General features: G+C 59.8%; 1 protein-coding gene across 4 annotated transcripts in view; it reads left to right on the forward strand.

Annotated features, from left to right (window-relative positions):
- DIS3L2 (DIS3 like 3'-5' exoribonuclease 2) overlaps positions 1-17,750 on the forward strand; it is a 285,589-nt gene extending 267,839 nt beyond the window's left edge. For 2 of the 4 annotated variants that reach the window (XM_053655254.1, XM_053655253.1), the window contains 7 exons: positions 10,039-10,222; positions 10,850-10,936; positions 12,877-13,060; positions 13,806-13,936; positions 14,086-14,190; positions 15,552-15,653; positions 16,238-17,750. In XM_053655254.1, coding sequence (XP_053511229.1) covers positions 10,039-10,222; positions 10,850-10,936; positions 12,877-13,060; positions 13,806-13,936; positions 14,086-14,190; positions 15,552-15,653; positions 16,238-16,396 — 952 coding nt within the window. In that variant the 3' untranslated portion in view covers positions 16,397-17,750. Of the gene's footprint in view, positions 1-10,038; positions 10,223-10,849; positions 10,937-12,876; positions 13,061-13,805; positions 13,937-14,085; positions 14,191-15,102; positions 15,202-15,551; positions 15,654-16,237 lie in introns of those variants that run through there. The other 2 variants (XM_053655255.1, XM_053655256.1) reach the window with 2 other exon arrangements.

Below are 17,750 nucleotides of genomic sequence, written 5' to 3' on the forward strand. Positions count from 1 at the left end.
TGCACAAAGCAAATCGTGCCTCAGAAACTCCTCTTTGTTCTCGAGCACTGCATCAGCACCTGCTCGTGCCCTTGCCCTGGGGTGCAGAGATGATCCCCCATACAGGAAAACTGGCAACCCTGTGATGAGTTCTGGGCCTGAACAGAGCCTTGAAAGCAACGTGGCTGTGTGGAGAGGGTGGGCGAGGGTGCAGAGGCAGAGGGAGCAGAGCGGGAGCCCCAGGGGATATCCTGGAGAGCCTGGGTGCCTGTCAGCCAAGGGGAGGCCCAGGGTGTGGAGGTGACAGTTTCCCCATGGCTTGGTAAGAGAGCTGGGCCGAGGAGAGGGAGCTGCAGCCTTGGATGCAAGAAGCCACATCCCCCGTGCTGAGAGCCTCCGCAGCCTCTGCCCAGCTCAGCTGCTGGGGTGGGGGAGGACATGGAAATGCAGGTCCCTCTTTATGGCTGAGGAGCCACTGCTTAGCTAAAGAACTCGAGATTCCTGTTTTGCCCAGTCCAGAAAACCCTTTTCTCCTGGACACAGTGCCTTTCCTTCCACTTGCACCAGAGAGGCCTGGGCCTCAGCTATCCTGGCAAACCCTCCCCCCACCCCCCCACAGGCTGGCAGTGGAGAACAGGCTTTGGAGTCAAAAAGACCAGTCTCCAGAACACAGCCCAGCCGCAGCCTGGTTAGATGACCCATGTGCTCACTGTCCTTGGCCTCTCAGACACTCAGTATCCCTCTGTGCAGACCAGGCCTAGCACAGCTTTCTCTGTGCAAGCCTTTTGTGAGGATTCTATGAGATACTGTGCAGACAGCACAGCCTGAGACCCGCAGCTATCCTTATTCCCTTGCAGTGTTAGTGGCTGTGTGCCTGGGGTGGTGGCCCTGCTCAGTGGGAACTGTACCCAGCGCAGTGGGGCCAAATGTGTCTTTGGGAAGGTGAGCAAAGCATGCTCTAATTTGCAAAAACCAAGCGGCTTGAGTTCCCAGGAACATGGGTCTCATCCCCCCTTATCTAGCTGTCTTTTGGGGGGCAGGGAGTGAGTGTATGTGAAAACAAACACCTGCATATTCCCGCACATGCTTCTCTTCTATCTTCAGGCCCAGAGCCTAACTTTAACATCAGATCGATCCCTCCCAGTGTCACTGGTGACTTAGCTGGCCCCACAGAGCTTGTCCATGGTGACAGAGCCAGCCCCCATTGTTGGGCTGGAACATGAAAGAGACTCGTGGTCCCAGAGTCAAAGCAGGGCAGCAAAGCTGTTGGGGGCCCCAAGGCTCCCAGAGATGGCTGGGCCTCCATGCATCTTGGCCACACCTCTTCTGGTCAGCGGTTCCAATTCCAGTTGGACAGCAGCAAGAAGTGGAGAAAGGCATGTGTGTCAACACCCTGGCCGAGCCAGCCAGCCCTGGTTGCCCAGCTCTACAAGGCCGCACAGCAGAAGCTGCCACCTGGTTCTGCTTAGGGGGAGCTTTCTGCCATGAGCGAGTCCGGGCACTGCGGCATGCAGGCCTGCCCTGTGCCTGCCTCCCAGAGCAAGCCCTGAACCTGTGGAAGGCAGTGAGGCTGTTCTTTATGCTGACAAAGGGCTTTCTGCCTGTCCACCCGGCTCCTCAGCAAGCCCCCACCCCCTGCCTACCGCAGCCACTGGGCCTCCCTTTGGCAGGGTCTGAGGGCCTGTGCTCCGGAGGCCTGGCCTCTGGAGACTTCCTTATAAGCTAGAAAAACAAGCAGCCGAACCATTCCTCACTGCAGCTGGGCCCCGCCTGCTGAACCTATAGAAAGGCCTGGAGTGGATTCAGCCTCCCAGAAGAGGAAACCTGGCTCCAGCCTCACCCACAGGGCCTGTTATGTCTGGCTGCAGAGACCTTCTCCTCTGGGGTTTTCCATGCCTGTGAGCGAGGCCCCATTCATTTCCCTGTGGTTTCATGAGAATGTCCAAAACGCTCAGCAGGTTGCAGCAAGCCCTGGAGGAGAGGGGTCAGCAAGAGGCCCAAGCTCTGACATGTGGGTAGCCCTGGAGCTGCAGCACCTTCCACTCCGATGCTCGATGTGGGGTGCCCGTCATTCAGTCTGCCGAACTTCCTCTCAAGGGCCCCCCACCCACCCTGGCCTGCTGTGCCTACAGCTCCCTCTCTCCAGGCCTCTGCTTTCCAGCTCCCAGGCCACCAGCTCCACCCTGGCCCGGCCTGGCCTGGCCTGGGAGAGAACTGCCACAGGGAGCTTCAGCTGCTCTGCCCGGCAGCTCCCACTCCAGTGCTCCTGAGCCACTGCCTCCCGTCTTGCCCTGGCACCCATGCCCTTCCAGCTTTCCGCCACACGACACTCAGTTTGAGGCTGTGGCAGAGCAGCAGGTCCCCCAGGCCCGCGGTGAGGCTGTGCCCAGTGGGAAATGTGCTCTTAGGGCAGATGGACTTGGGACTGGCTGGAAGCCGTTCTCGTCGGATGTCCAGGTTAGCAGATTTCACCAGGAGCTAACTGAACAGTCTCTGTGAGTGGCCTAGTGCCCTTTGCACGAGCCACCCACAGAGCTATGACAAGCGCCCTGGGGGCTGAGGGCAGAAGAGGCTATCTCGGTCTCTCACTCGGTTCTGGTCTTTGAAAATGGATGTGTTTTCAGGTTTGGGCAACAGCCATGCCACTGCCCTGGCTGCCCGGCTCCCCAGCCGCTTCCAAAGCCACTTTTCTGAGTGTTCTGAGCATGGAAGGGGTGGGGCCAGTTTCTCATCTGGTGTAGCTGGCAAAGTGGATCTGGAAGTGGAACATCCTCCGGGCCCAGTGCCTCTGACCAGGCAGGGTTGAGAGGGCGAGGGCAGAGGAGCCAAGAGCCAGAGTGGGAGGGCCCAGAGCCGGCTGGTGCCACCCTGGGCTGAGGGGAGCCCTGCTGCGGGGGGCCACATGCTGAGGGAGGGGACACAGCCTGCTTGGCCGTGGTCGGCCCAGCACTGACCTCCATCTGGACTGTGCCTGCCAGTGGCACAGGGCAGAGACCAGTGTCCCCACCCCAGGTCTGCCCGGGCGGCGGCTCTTCCTCGAGAGCCCCTTCCTCCCCCAGTGCTGGCTGGCCACACACTCAACCCCAGGCTCTCCCTCACGTTGGCTCCTGGGCCTCTGAGAGCACATTGAGACCTTTTGAATGCAAACAACAGCAATCAGAAAACAGTAATAACTCTTGCCTCTTTCACCAGTGAATGTACTGAGAGTTGTCTGCCCTCGCTGGCCTTGCTGACCTTGCTGGCTCTGTAATCTTTGGGTTTCTGAATTGTCTTCCCCACCCCCGCTGCCACTGAGCCTTGGAGCTCCTGCCTGCCAAATCCATTGGCCTCCTCCTGACAGCGTGGGCACTGCAGACATCCTGCAGGCGCAGCTCAGCCTCATTCCCTCCTCTCGTGCCACTCTGCACCGTGGCCACTGTGTCACTCTCTCAGCCCTGCCTGTCCGACTTTGTGTGTATCTCTGGACTTGGGCCCGACCCGCCCTCTCTGGCTGCTTCTTGGTGGCCCTCAGGCTCTGCAGCTTCCACCCTAACCACGCCTGGCCTCTGGTCCCTGGGTCCCACCATCCCTGCGTTCTCCTTCATGTCCATCTCCAGTTCTACACCCTCTCTCACGAAGTTCCCACTGCACAGCCCTCCTCTGCCCTCAGTGCCTTCTTTTCCAGACAGGCCTGCTTTTGGGGGGCTGGGGGTTGGGGGGACCTTAATACTTTTACTGTTTTATCCCTTTGTGTAAAGGATTGCCATCTCTTGGAATTGATCTTGCATTTCTGGACATATGTCCTCCTGAGGCTGAGGCGCTCTGGTGGCAGCAGGGCCCAGCACACCGTGGGGGCAGTGGGGCTTAGGATCCCACAGCCCCCGTCCTGAATCCCAGCTGCTGCTCCGGGGGGAGTGGGACTTGTACCTGCATGTAAAATGGGATTAAAAAGATCTCCCGGGCCTGCAAGAGGGTTTAATGAGCTGCACCTAGCATGTGGTGTCGTTTGTCACAGGGGCTCGCTTATAGGGTGCCTTGTCCCTCGCTTGCTGCCCTGACCCGCAGCGGCAGCTCCAAGAGGTTTCAGGATGAGAGAGAGAAATGAACAGCTCTGGGTGGGAGGTAGAGCAGTCTGGCTTGCTTCGAGTAACAACGCTGCCGGCTTGCTGCGGGCGTCCTGTGCGAGGGGGAAGAGCAGGAGTGGGCTGTGGCTTCTCTCTAGCCTTGTTCAGGTATGGTCTCAGTCAAGCTCTTTTCTTAGGCAGAGTTTTCCATTAACGACAGTCTGGCAGTGAGTATAGGGAATCAGAAGGGTATGTGTGAGGACTGGGTGCCCAAGCAGAAAAGGGCACAGTGGCAGAGACCTAGCCTTCCCCACTCCTAGTGTGCCCCGTCCTGTGACTCCTTCACTCCGCACAGATTTACCGGGAGCCTGCGCGTGCTGGGCCTTGCTCGGGGACCAGGGCAGACAGCCCACAGTCAGAGAGGCAGTCACGGTTGAATGCCAGCTAATGCAGGGTGGGTGTCTCGTCCCTATGCAGAGGAAGGGACCTCTAAGACAGAGAGACAAGAGAAGCATGGTCCAGGATTCCAGGGCAAGGGAACAGCAGTGCAAAGAGCCATCAGAATTCAGGACCGTCCAAGCGTGAGAGATGGGGGCAGGGAGAAGGGAGAGGTGGTTCGGGCGCATGACAACAGCTTGGTCAGCCTCATTGACCAGGAGGTGGAACTGTCTTGAGGGTAGTGGTGGCAGCCGAAGGGATTCAGGCAACAGAGGAAAGTGACCAGATTTGCCCTCGAGAAAGAATACACTGCTCTGGGTGTGAAGGGCAAAACAGAGCAGGTGTAACTAGAAGTAGGGAGGCCCGCCCGTTGGTCAGAGATGGAGGCCTGGACCCAGGGTGGGAGCTGTCACTGTGGTGGGGGTGACACTGGTTGGGGGTGTCACCGAGATGGGGTGTGACTGGTGGGGGGGTCACTGTGGTGGGAGGATATCACTGTGATAGGGTGTCAGTGTGGTGGGGGTGACACTGGTGGGGGTGTCACCGAGATGGGGTGTGACTGGTGGGGGGGTCACTGTGGTGGGAGGATGTCACTGTGGTGGGAGGATATCACTGATAGGGTGTCAGTGTGGTGGGGGTAACACTGGTGGGGGTGTCACTGGGATTGGGATGACACTGTGGCGGGAGGGCCACAAGCCTCGAGACCTCTTGTCATATTTAGCCCAAATCCTGGGGTTGGGGCCGCCCAGCTTAGTGACATCCACAGAATGCATAGTAATATTTGATTAAGGTACTTGCGTATTGCATCCCCATCTTTCACATAAATAAATTGAGATTCAGAGAGGTTAAGAAATTTACCTGAAATTGCACGACTAGTGAGCAGCAAAGCTGGGGCTCAGGGCACGCTGCTGAGCTGGTAACTGGCCTCTCCTCTCCAGGCAGCATGGCCTGAGCAAGGAAGAAGAGTGGGGGGGTGTGGAGCAGGAGCCTCAGCCAGAGCACGCCTTGTGCAGCCACAGACACAAAACAGAGCCACTGCCTTCCAGATGAGCAGAGGGCCACTTGGTCCAGTTCCTTGACGGTCGGGGACGGGCAGCCTTCCTCTGACGGTGGCGTGTAAGCCCAGCTCTCGTGCGGCCATAGTCTGGCCCCAGCCAGGTAGAGCAGCTTTTCCCAGCCATCACCCCTTAAGATGCAACACAGACAGGTTCAGTCGTCCATGAGCAGCAGGTGCTGGCCCCAGCACCTCCTCCCTGTAAAGTCATAATGCAGTGCACGCTGGCATCTCAAAGGTAAAGGGGTGTCCCGTAATAAAAATGTCCAATAGAGTTACCTCCAGCGCTTCCTATACATTTACACCTTATTCTTTCAGTGGCAGTAACACCTCTGAGCAATGCCCTTCTGGACCGAGTTGTTGTGGGAGGGGTATGTGCACTTGTGTGGGGGTTGCTGGTGACCTTATCTACCGTCCACCATAGCAGGTGAGGGACCCTGGCACCTCTAGGCTGGCTCAGCCCCTCCTTGAAGAAGCCCTGCACCGGCCCTCCTGCCTCGCCCTCCAGTACCTGGAGGCCCAGAGCACAGGTAGGCAGGGTGCTGTGAGGGAGTACACGGCCCTTAGCTGGTTGTGCAGCTGTATTTCACGGCAGGGCCCGCCTCAGACCTCCAGAGCAGTGGACCCCCGGTGACACTGGCTCCAGATGCTCAGCAGATGCCAGGCATGGGACCAAGGCCTTGTCTCTGAGGGCTTGGCTTGCTGTTCTGGAAGGTAGTCCTGGCTGTGAGCCACTCCGGAGCCCCTATTTAGAGCAGTTGTCAAGCAGTTGCTGAGTTCCTGCTCTCCTCCCCCCACCCCAGCAGGACTGTGATCTCATGTGTCTGCCATGCTGGGGGTGGGGGAGTTGTGGGGGGAGGGTCACAGTCCGAGGCCAGGGCAGCGTGCAGGGCTCCCACCCCCTCGGGTCCCCAGAGCCCAGTGTGCAGCTTGCTCTCAGAGGTGCATCCCAACCACCGCAACAGCTTGGGCACCGACTGAGCCCTGGCTGGGGGGCCAGTGCCTGTGCACTGCCCCCCAGAAGAGCAAGGCAATTGGGATGAAACGGTGCTCGCTCCTGGGGCCACTGTCGGAGCTGCTCTTCTAATCACCCTGCAGTTCGCCTCCCCGATGGAGTGCAGCCCTCTGGCTTTGTGACGGAAAAAGCACTGAATGGGGAGCCTGAAGACCCCTGGCCTTGGGCTGCGGAGCTGCCGCTTATAAACTAAGGCTCTTCTTTTCCTGTCCAGAAGTGTCTGGGTTCTAAACTGCTCCTGCCACGTCCCAGGTCCTGCGGAAGGAAGCTGTTTGGGGCCCCCTGCCGGTCCTTCCAGCAAACCGACCTGAAGGCCTGTGACGTGGTGAGAGGGGCCTTGACTGGCCCCAGATGAGAGCTGTGACACTCACCCGCCCCTGGGGCCTGGCCGGGTTTCTGACGGTGGCTCCTGAGCTCTGAGATCCAGTTGCTGGCTACTTTGTGTTTCCTTGGCCTCCCTGTCCCTGCGCCCTGTGGGGACCCAGTTACGTCTGCACCGCGCTCTACCTGCCGCCCTGGGGCTTGACCGCCACCAGGGTACTCCAGGGCCCGCTCCCAGCCCCGGGCTCACACACTGTCAGGTTCTCTTTATCACCCCCTCACCCACCGACCTGCTGGTGTAAGGAGGTGTTGAGGGCAGGACAGGTTGCAGGGAAGTGGCCCCTGCAGTTGTCCAAAAACACAGACAAGCCACGGCCCCACTTAGGGAATCAGGCCTGTGGCTGTGCTGCCTCCCGGGTTGGTGACACTGGCCTGTTTCTGGGACAAAAGCTCGATATCAGCAGACTGATTTGGAGGGGGTTCCACAGGCTGCCCTCCTACGTCCTGCTGCCCTGTTGCAAGGGAAAGGTGAGACACACAGAGGGAATCGGGCCTCCCAAAGGCTCCGAGGGGCCCGTCCAAGGGCAGCCTCTACGTCCAAAGTTTTGCCAGACTTGGCTCTCAAGGTCAATAAGAGCACACTTGTTTTTTTCTCTCACCAGCCTCCGACAACTTGCAGCAATAGTGCTGTCCAGGGGTGACAAATAGTGGGGTCACTGGAGAAGCTGCTTGACTGGTGTCTGTTGTCACCGCCTGGGGCTCTGGACGTGGGCCCTCCCCTCCCCATCCCTTTTCTGCTGTTCTCTTTTCCTGAGACCTTGAGAGGTGAGGCAGGAACTGGGAGCAGGAACGTGGCTCGGCCTGGGGAGGCTGCCCAAGCATTCCGTTCCTCTGGCCAAGCAGGGTTTGGGGGACAGGCAGAAGCCACCGTCCCAGCTCAGCCAGGCTGCTTCTCCCTGCTGTCTGACCATAGCCCTGTTGTGGCGTCATGCTGCCCCCTGCTGGTCAGGCTGGCGAAATGCAGCCTAGGATCTTCACCCTAACCTGCCCCTGGGCTGGAGACTGGGGGCTCTGAGGAACACGTGTACCCTACTGCCCCCGGCGATTCTAGGACTGCATGGGGAGACAAGTCTGGAACTGCCTGGCACACAGGCATGTTCGCTGAGTGAACACAGGAATGAATGACCGAATGCATCTGAAGCATTTAGGTGGTGATGGTCTGCAACGCCCGACTGAGAGCAGGCAATGAATCGCATCAGACATTTGTGGGGCAGGGACTGAGACTCCTCTTGGGCTGACAGGCGCTGAAAAAGAAAACCAACTATGAAGAGGTAGATGTTGCTAGCCCCTGATGCGGGTGACCCTAGAGCAGCCCGGGGCCTTCTGGGAAGTGGCAGGGAGATGGTGGGGTGAAAACCACAGAGCACTCTGGAGAGACCCCAGTCGGCCACTTGGCATGGAGTGGGGGCAGGGAGGGGCGAGCGCCCCTCCAGCGTTGAGGCTGAGGGCCCAGAGGTCTCCGCAGCCACCCTGGGAGACAGGCGCTACCTCCCATTATTCCTGTGCTACTTGTGAGGAAAGGGAGGGTGAGAAAGGGCCTGTGACTTGCTCAGGGCGCCACAGCAAGAGTTCGTGGAACCAGATCCAGACCTGGTCTCAGGAGATTTTTGGTGGTCAGGTTCAGGTGCTCAAACTCAAGGGTTTTTCAGTAAGAGGTGATGTGCTCAAGGGCAAATGGGGGAGGGGTGGGCGTCACAATGGCCACTTTAAAGCTCCCTGGGCTTTATTTCCTAATGGAAATAAAGAAACTCCTCACTCCCTACTCAGGGCTTCCTGCAGGTGTGTGGGCCAGCAGAGGCCCGAGCTCTCCCTCCCCCACAGCAGGCGTCCAAAGCAGCACTGACGGGGAGGGGCTCCGAGTGTGGGACTTGTAGAGAGGGCTCCTGGGAGAGGTAGTTGTGCTGTGGGGACAGCCTGGCAGCCCAGAGCCACGCTTCAGCTGAGGCAGGCCCAGTGTGGGGGGCGCAGGGGCTCTGCACGCTGAGCTCTCGCTCTCCATCCCACCACACCCCCTCTGGCTGCCTTTCTTTGCAAGAGCTTGGTGAGGTGACAAGGCCAACCCTGCAGCTCTACCCATACCTCCGGGAGGGGGCTCATGCCGGCCTGGGGCTGCTACCCGGCCTGCTGGAACTTCCTTCCAGACCTCTCCTGCCTTCCTGGGAGAAGCACAGGCTGGGCCTGCAGCCTGGGGTTCAGATTAAGGCAGGGGAGGGTCTTTCCTGTTCTGGGCAAGGCGTTCTCTCCCCACTCAGGGTGCCCTGCCACCATGGCCCCAGAACGTGCCTGAGGCCCCCCAGAGGCTCGGCCTTGGGCACATGTGTGATCCATGGAGCCCCAGGTCAGGGAGCAGCACATGGCTGCCCCGGGTGGCACTAGGGGGTTACTGACCCCAGGCTGCTGAGATTCAGCCTCCCACTCTGCCTTCCACCTCAATCCTGGCACACTTCCTTCATCTGCCATCAGGCCCTCCTCCCCCAGGTCCTCGGCAAACCGTATCAATTCGTACGTACATATTGTTGATTCTGGTTACACAGTGAAACAAAACCTGAGCATCAGCTCCTAAGAGATTGACTGTCTGGGGTTTGAACACCCCAACAGGATAAGCCACCTTGGCCTTATCCCACGATGTGTGGTTTCCCTCCTGCTGTTCGGGACTCTCCTGCTCAGTTGCAGAACCCCTCATCCCCTGGGGGAGGGGGACCCAGCACTCCTGGGGACAGGAAGAGCACTGGGTTATGGGGACCCATTGTTTTCTTACAGTTGGGGTGCCCCTGGGTGTTCTGGGATGCTAGTCACTCATCAGGGACCTTCACTGGGCACCTTCCATGTGTTAGGCAGGGTGCAGCCCTGGGGCGACTATGGAGAGTCAGGCCCTGAGCCTGCCCCCCAGGAGCCCCATCTGGCAGAAGAGGCAGCGCACAAGCTGACACTGCAGAGCGGATTTGTGCAGACCGGCAGCACAGTGGGGGTGAGCGGGAGCGAGAGAGAAGGCACCCCAAGGAACCACGTAGATCGGATGGCAGGAGGGCGTGGCCGGGCTGAGACCAAGGGTGCAAAAGAGTCTGCAGCAGAGGGCCTGGGACAGGGAGAAGGGGCGGCCCCTGACTGGTCCTTCCGCTCCCCCGCAGGCTCGTGGAGGAGTTCATGCTCCTGGCCAACATGGCAGTGGCCCACAGAATCTACCACTCCTTCCCTGAGAGGGCACTGCTGCGCCGGCACCCCCCACCCCAAACCAAGATGCTCAATGACCTGATGGAGTTCTGTGACCAGATGGGTCTGCCCATGGACTTCAGCTCCGCTGGAGCCCTCAATGTGAGTGCTGGGAGCTGGTGGTTGAGGGGGGCCAAGGAGAGTCCCTGTTTGGGGGAAGAGGAGGAAGGCCTGGAAGTTGGAGGTACAGCCCTGAGGAGAAGGCCTCCAAGTCCCCGAGGCCCTGGCTATGGGCCGTTCTCACCCCCAGGACCAGCAAGGGACTCAACTTGAGGCTCAGCTGTGGGCAGGGGTCCTATAGCCAGGGGTGGGCTGGGTCACGGGAGCCAGAGCGTGTTTTTAATGTACATGGTGTCAGCGGTGCACTGCCTGGCGCTAAGCTGCATAGAGCTCAGAGGGCCATGGCCCTAGCCTTGCTCCCCCAGGAGGGAGACTCTGCCTGTGCCCTGGGCCCAGGGTGGCTGGGGTGCCTTAGGTCAGATGGCTGGAAACTGCCTGTCCAGGCCAGCCTACCACAGGAGAAAGGCCTGACCTCAGAGCCATTGCCCTTGAGACAGGCCCCATGAGGGACCCTGGCTGGGGTCCCGCTGGCCCCCTGCACCTCACCCATGGCCACCGGAGCAGGGCTGGGCGCCTCAGGTGACCCCTCCTCCCTAGAGCTCAGTGGGTGACAAGGACCATAGACCCTCTCCCCAAGCCTGACCACATATTACACGGGTTTGCTTCTAGAAAAGTCTGACCAAAATATTTGGAGATGACAAGTACTCACTGGCCCGGAAGGAGGTGCTCACCAACATGTGCTCCCGGCCTATGCAGGTAAGGAGGGGCCTTTCCCCCACTGTCCCCCTTCTCCCAGGAGCACCCTTGACCTCTGCACATGTAGAGGACCTGAGGGGGGTGGGGACACCCCCAGGCGACACCTGGGCCAGGTGGGCCCTGGGCTGAGCCTGACCTCCACTGTGCCTGCTTCACCTGCTCAAGGACCCCTGGTCTGGGCGGGTTAGAAGTTCCGTTTGGGCCCGGCCACCCTCTGCATGGGCTCCAGCTCTGTCTCCCTGCAGAAGGCAGGGAGCTCCCACAGGGCGTGCACCAAACCTCAGTGCCCAATCCCCATAGGCCACACCAGGTTGGGGAAGGGAATGGGGGGTGGTCAACAACTGGGGGCCAGATGGAGATCCGGGAGGGGAGAGTATTTCCTGTAGCAGCCACACAGGGGAGAGGTCCTCAGCGCCCACTGTGCTCTGTAGGCCGGAGGTAGAGAACTCTCCATCTCACTGGCTGGGAGAAGAGGAGACGGGCCGTGGGCCGATGTCTGCAGGCAGGATGAGGGGCAGGCAGCCTGGGGGAGGGGATGGCTCGCTCCTGGCAGCCTCTTGGCCCTCCGAGGCTGAGCTTCAACCCCTGCCAGCCCGAGCACCTAGGGAAGGAGCCAGCCCGGTGGCCTGTCAGGCCAGCAGGAGCTGCGGCTGCAGCCTGGCTGGGGGCAGTGACAGACCCTTTCTCAGGGGCTCCACCGCTCAGCACGATTTATCCTTTTCACAAGAACCAGATCACCCCATTTGGCCATAGCTGGCTCTTTTCTGGCATCTTACAGCTCTACTGGGGCTGAAGCCATCAGGACCTGTTTGGACTGGCTGCCCTAACCCGGCCCCAGTCATTATTATGCCTTAAACCCCTCACAGGGAAGCTGGATGTGCTTGTGGCCACTGGGTTCAGCACTGCTCTGCCCCCCAACTGCCCCTAGGTCCCAAGAAATGCTCCCTGGCCAGGCCATGCAGGGCCAGTGGGTTCCCCATTCCCTGTTCCTAGAAGCCGTCGTCCCCCTCCAAGGTCAAACCAGCCCTGGAGCTCCATGGAAAGGAGCCTTTCCCAGAGTCACTCAGTGTCTGAAAAAGACTGGACTTCTCCTGGCCTTTCTTGCCAGTGACCTTGGAGGCCTGCCTTTGCCTTGGGATCTGATGGCAGGACAGAAACCAGGCAGGGATGGCAGCAGTGAGCATAAAAGTCTCAAGTGAACTGCTGGAACAGGACACCAGAGCTGTCCCAGGGAGGGCTGGTCCCTGTGGGAAAGCCATGGTCCCCCCCCCAGCCCACCCTGCCCAGAGACACCTTCTCCAGCCAGGAAGGGAGCCGGGGTCTTTGGCCCTCCCTCCTCACCCCAGCTCAAGTGGGGAGCTGGGCCTCCTCTGAGAATAAAGCCCAAACGTGGCTCAGGGTGGAGGCAGCTGCCACCTCCCCCTGTGCCTTGCCCCGACGTAACCGGGGGCCCTGCAGGAGCTGGAAGAGAAGCAGAGCTGGAGAGCCGGGTGGGTCACCACCAGCCACGGCCCCAGTTCCAGAGCCTCCGTACAACAGTAACGGGAGCCAGCCGTCTGCTTGGCTGAGCGAGTGCACCGAAGGGTGTGACTCTGGCTCGAGACACCAACCTGTTCATTGGCTTCCAGGCAGCAGTGTGTCCTCGATTCCCAGCCTGGGAGGGTGAGATGCAGGGCAGGCAGCTTCAGGGCCTGGGGCCAGGACTCCTAGCACCACAGGGCTGTTCCAGCCTGGGGCTCTTTGCTGGGCCCCTGGAGCAACTCCATGTCCCTTCCTGTACCACAGTTATAATCCCTGCCCTGTGGAAGGGTCTTTGGAACTCGGACCAGGATCTTGGCCTCAGGACAGGTTATCAGGGGCAAGCAGGGCAGAGGCTGGCAGGGTGGTGAGCCCCGGCTGTGGCCTGGCTAGGCTCTGAGACTGACTCCCCACACACACAGATGGCCCTGTACTTCTGCTCCGGGGTGCTGCGGGACGAGGTGCAGTTCCAGCACTACGCCCTCAACGTGCCGCTCTACACGCACTTCACCTCGCCCATCCGCCGCTTTGCCGACATCGTGGTGCACCGGCTCCTGGCTGCCTCACTTGGTAAGGGGATGCGCGGCTCAGGGGCACAGCCCCCAGGTAGGTAACCAGAGGCCTCACTGCTGGGACTGCGGAAGCTCCAAGGCACAGGCAGCCCCAGCAGCAGGGAGCCTGGGCCTGAACCTCACCCACGGTGAGCCCCTGTAGGGAAGCCACACAGGGCTCATTAAAAACCCAAACCTGACCAGTGTGGCTCAGTGGGTTGGACGTCTTCCCGCAAACCGAAAGGTCTCTGGTTTAATTCCCAGTCAGGGCACGTGCCTGGATTGCATTTCAGGTCCTTCGCACATTGTTTCTCTCCCTCTTTTTCTCCCCGGCTTCCCCTCTCTAAAAATAAATAAATAAAATCTAAAAAAGACCTGGCTGGAGTAGCTCAGTGGATCGAGCACGGGCCTGAGAACCAAACAACTGAGGTTCGATTCCCAGTCAGGGCACATGCCTGGATTGCAGGCCAGTTCCCAGCAGGGGACACACGAGAAGCAATCACACATTGATAGTTCTCTCCCTCTCTCTCCTCTTCCCCTCTCTCTAAAAATGAATAAATAAAATCTTAAAGAGAAAAAGAATTATTCTCTTTAAAAAATAAATAATAAATAGAAAAAAAAAAGAATGGCTGGGGTTCGAGGCCCTAGCCAGAGCAGCCCCACTGTTCTCAGCCTTGGGAGCGGGGCAGCAGGCGGCCTTCGTGCCGTGTGGGCTGTCCAGGCCCATCTTGCCTGGTTGGGGGCTCCGTGCTGCCCCTCACCCAGCCATGGCCAGTGCACACAGAGCACCCCCTTTCCAGGCCACAGCACACCGCCAGATGCAGAGCCTGGCGTTGTGCAGAAGCGAGCTGACCACTGCAATGACCGCCGCATGGCGTCCAAGCGTGTGCAGGAGCTCAGCACGGGCCTCTTCTTCGCCGTCCTGGTCAGGGTGAGGCTGCCACCCTGCGCCCCTTTCCCTTCCCTTCGCCCTACTTCCCCTCCTGGGCAGCTGCTCACACGGGGCCTGGGGGAGCTGGGGTGGACCCTAGGGGGAGGCCGTGTCCATGGCCGAGCCTTGGAGGGAGCCCTGCCCTGCAGGAGAGTGGCCCCCTGGAGTCGGAGGCCATGGTGCTGGGCGTCCTGAACCAAGCCTTCGACGTGCTGGTGCTGCGCTACGGGGTGCAGAAGCGCATCTACTGCAACGTGAGTATGCGGGGGGCCCCCAGCCAAGCTTAGGCACCTCTGGGCAGGTGACAGCCAGCTGTGGGGTGCAGAATTGTGTCAACTATGAAATGGGTGCCAGGGCCACAGGGTTCCCGTGCCCTCCCTGCTCCCAGGCTTCGAGCTGCATCCTCACACACACTTGCTTCCCCTCCTGTGCCCGTCCCCTCTGCAGTCCCCAGCATCTGGTGGGGTCCTGGCCCAGGGACCGCCCTCAGTGGGTGCACAGGCATGGAGGACAGTGGCACAGGCCGAGGACCCCGCTGTCCCTGTCCACTCTGGGGTATCCAAGCCGTACCCTTGCCTCGTGTAGGCTGTGTTGGCACAAGGTGGCAGAGGGTAGAGGCACCTTGACCTTGTCCCCCACCTCCACCCAGCACCAAGCCCACCCGTGGGCCTTGCCAGGACACCCAGCTGCACCTGTTGGGGTAGGGGATCCAGGCCAAGGGTCAGGCTTGGGCCTCTTCTACAAGGACCCAGGCAGCTAGAAGGCGGGTCCCTCTGTAACTAATGCAGGGTGGCAGGGCATGCAGGCTTTGCAAGATCGTTTTATAGGAGCGTGGAGGAAGGCAAAAGCAGGAAGAGTGGTCCATGGCCACTGTTGAACAGTCCCCTAAACAAAAGGAAAAGACCAGCCTTTGTCCTGGGTGGCTATTATTCCCGGTTCTTGGTGCCTACGCCCCCTCGCAGAGCTGTCTCAGCCGACCTCGTGGTTAGCAGGTCACCACCTGGCTCCCAGCCCTGGCTTTGAATTTCCCAACATCCAAAGCACATAGTATGGAATGAATATAATATCAACAAAATGGAGTAAAAACAGAAGAGACAGAATAGGGTCTAGCTGGAACTATCGGGGTCTTCCTCCTGAGGTCCTGAGGTCCTGATTTCCTTGAGCAGGACAGAAGTTCAGGTCTCGGTCATCTCCCAGACAGCCCAGCCCTCAGTGGGTGCTAACAGATCCAGCGCCAGCAGGGGGCAGCAGCCCTCCAGCCTCAGGTGCCTGCTCCCCCTTGGGCCCATGACCTGGTGAGCCAGGACAGACCCACCACTTCCCCCGAATGACAAACACAGCCAGGGGCCCAGCCCCTGGCCTCGTGCTGCCTCAGCCACAGATGGCCTGGCAGAGCCTCTGGGAAGCTGGCCAGAGGTGAGGATGGGGTGGTCTCCCCTGGACATTCAAGCAGCCAGCTGCGGGGCTGGGCATCAGGGCAGGGAGCTCCCTTGAGGCCAGTCAGAGGTGGGCCAAGTCAGGAGGCTGCTTCCCAGTGTCAGAGCTTTGCAAGGTCAAAGGTTAGGAGGTGGCAGCCAGAGCCCAGGGTCTGACACCCAGGTGTGTGCACCCCTAGGCCCTGCCCCTTCGGTCCCACCACTTCCAGAGGTTGGGCAAGAAGCCGGTGCTCACGCTTACCTGGGAGCCTGAGGACACGGAGCAGGAGCCGGTGCAGCAGGTCAGACCCCGGGGCCGGGGCAGCTTTCCCCGAGACCCGCTGAATCCCTGCCCACCCCTAGCTCTTGGGGAGCCCTCCTCCTGCCCCTGGGGCACACTCCCCTGGCCTCCCTGGCACTCAGGCTCTAGCTCACCCACTGCCCCCCACCCTGCTTACTGGCTCTGTCTTCCCTCCGTTGGGGACACCTACTGTGAGGAGAGGCAGGCTGGGGGGAGGCTCTGCCTCTCTCTTTAAAGCGGGTCCTTAACTTTTGGGGTCCTTTTGAGAGTCCGATGAAGGCCATGGGTCTCCTGCCTCCAGAAATGTATAAAACAGTTCTCACCCTCGATGTGCTCCAAAGGCCAGCCCAGGCCCCGTTTCTATCCCTGACGCTGCGTGTGTGGGGATGTGTACCAGGCCCATGACCCCGTGGCCTCGGTGCCTGAGTGGGCTCAGCTCCCATACCATCACCAGAGGCTTAAAGAGGCAGAGGGAGTGGTCTCAGGGCCCAGCTGGACAGATAGCGCCCGAAGGCCCCAGCCCCGCTTTCCTGTGGGCGCCCCTCGAGACCCGCCCACGTCACTGTGCGGCTCCGCTCGCCGTAGGTCATCACCATCTTCAGCCTGGTGGAGGTGGTGCTGCAGGCAGAGGCCACCGCCCTCAAGTACTGCGCCCTCCTCAAGCGCCCGGGCACTGGGGACCAGTTGGACCTGCAGGACGAGGAGGAGCGTGACTGTGATCGTGACCTTGAGAGGGAGGACTGAAGGCAGTGTCCCAGCACCCCACTTACCTCGAACCCCACCCACCGGCTTTCAGAAGAGGACCTTTTGGCACCAAAGGGGATTTTTAATTTGGTTTTTAATAACTCAGGGTTTTATTTTTATTTTTTTCATTCTATTTTATTTTTGCAGCTCAGTTTTTAAAGGACCTGGAGGGGAGAGGGTGGGGCTGGCCAAAGACTGAGGCCTGGCCAGTGCTCACTGCAGCAGAGTGGTGCCCGGTCCCCCCGGGAAGCCAGCCCTCGCTTCTGCCAGGCCTCCACTGCCTTCCCCTGCCCAGGAAACAGGCTTTTCAGCAAATCAGTGTCATGGAATAAAATCAGATGTGAAGGGCAGTCTGGTGTGTGAGGTGCTGCTGCTGGGAGACCAGGGCAGCGGCGGCCCCTTGGGCCTGGGACCAGAGATGTGGCTCAGGCTCCACCCCCACAGCTGAGCCGTGGTCACCGCCTTCTGGAAACCTCCTGCCAGTTCCAGGGTGATTCACAGAGCTGGCCACATGGCAGATTGATGATGAGAAGTGTAATTAGTATGCAAGGCGGCGAGCTCGTGCCCCCTGCTGCAGTGGCTGTGTCTGTCCCTGCCACACCACTTCCTCTCTGCCTGCCAGACCACTGGGCCCCAGGATGGGGCAGGGGTCCTGTGATACCCCTCCCTCTCTTTCAAGGCCATTGCCCGGGCCCCACCCCTTGTGCAGCCGGAACCTCAGAGCCTTCAGTCCTGATCCTGCACCCTTGCCACACCCAGGGAACATGGGGATGAAGCCAGCCCGGGCCTGCTGGATGTGAGAGGGGCCCTCACACTGGCCTTCTCAGCCAGGGGGGTAGGGGGAGAGGGGGCTCCTGGTGGCTCAGTCTGACCCAGTCACCTCTCTGGCATCCTGACCTCCACTGTCCCACTACCTCAGGGACGCAGGGACAGAGATGGTGGGGCTCTGGACAGCAACCCCTCAGCAGGCCTGACCTGCGCCTGCACCCCTTCCCCAACTAACTAGGGGACCGCAGGTTACAGGTTGGCTTCCCCAAGAGCTGTCAGAAACTAGCATGAAAACCAGGGTGACCAAGGGCTTGGGGCGTACCCCACTGTTTCTGGGGGGTTGGTGTTAACAGATACAAGTCCATCTGGTATAGTAATAGTTCTTTCTTTCTTTCTTTTTCTTTCTTTCTTTCTCTTTCTTTCTCTCTCTCTTTCTTTCTTTCTTCTTTTTAGGATTTTATTTTCAGAGAGAAGGGAAAGGGAGAATAAAGAGGAGACAAACATCACTGTATAGTTGCCTCTCACTCGCCCCCTACTGAGGACCTGGGCTGCAACCCAGGCCTGTGCCCTGACTGGGAATCAAACT

This window comes from Artibeus jamaicensis, unplaced genomic scaffold (assembly GCF_021234435.1).
Source record: "Artibeus jamaicensis isolate MK-2021 breed Jamaican fruit bat unplaced genomic scaffold, CSHL_Jam_final contig_944, whole genome shotgun sequence".
NCBI lineage: Eukaryota > Metazoa > Chordata > Mammalia > Chiroptera > Phyllostomidae > Artibeus > Artibeus jamaicensis.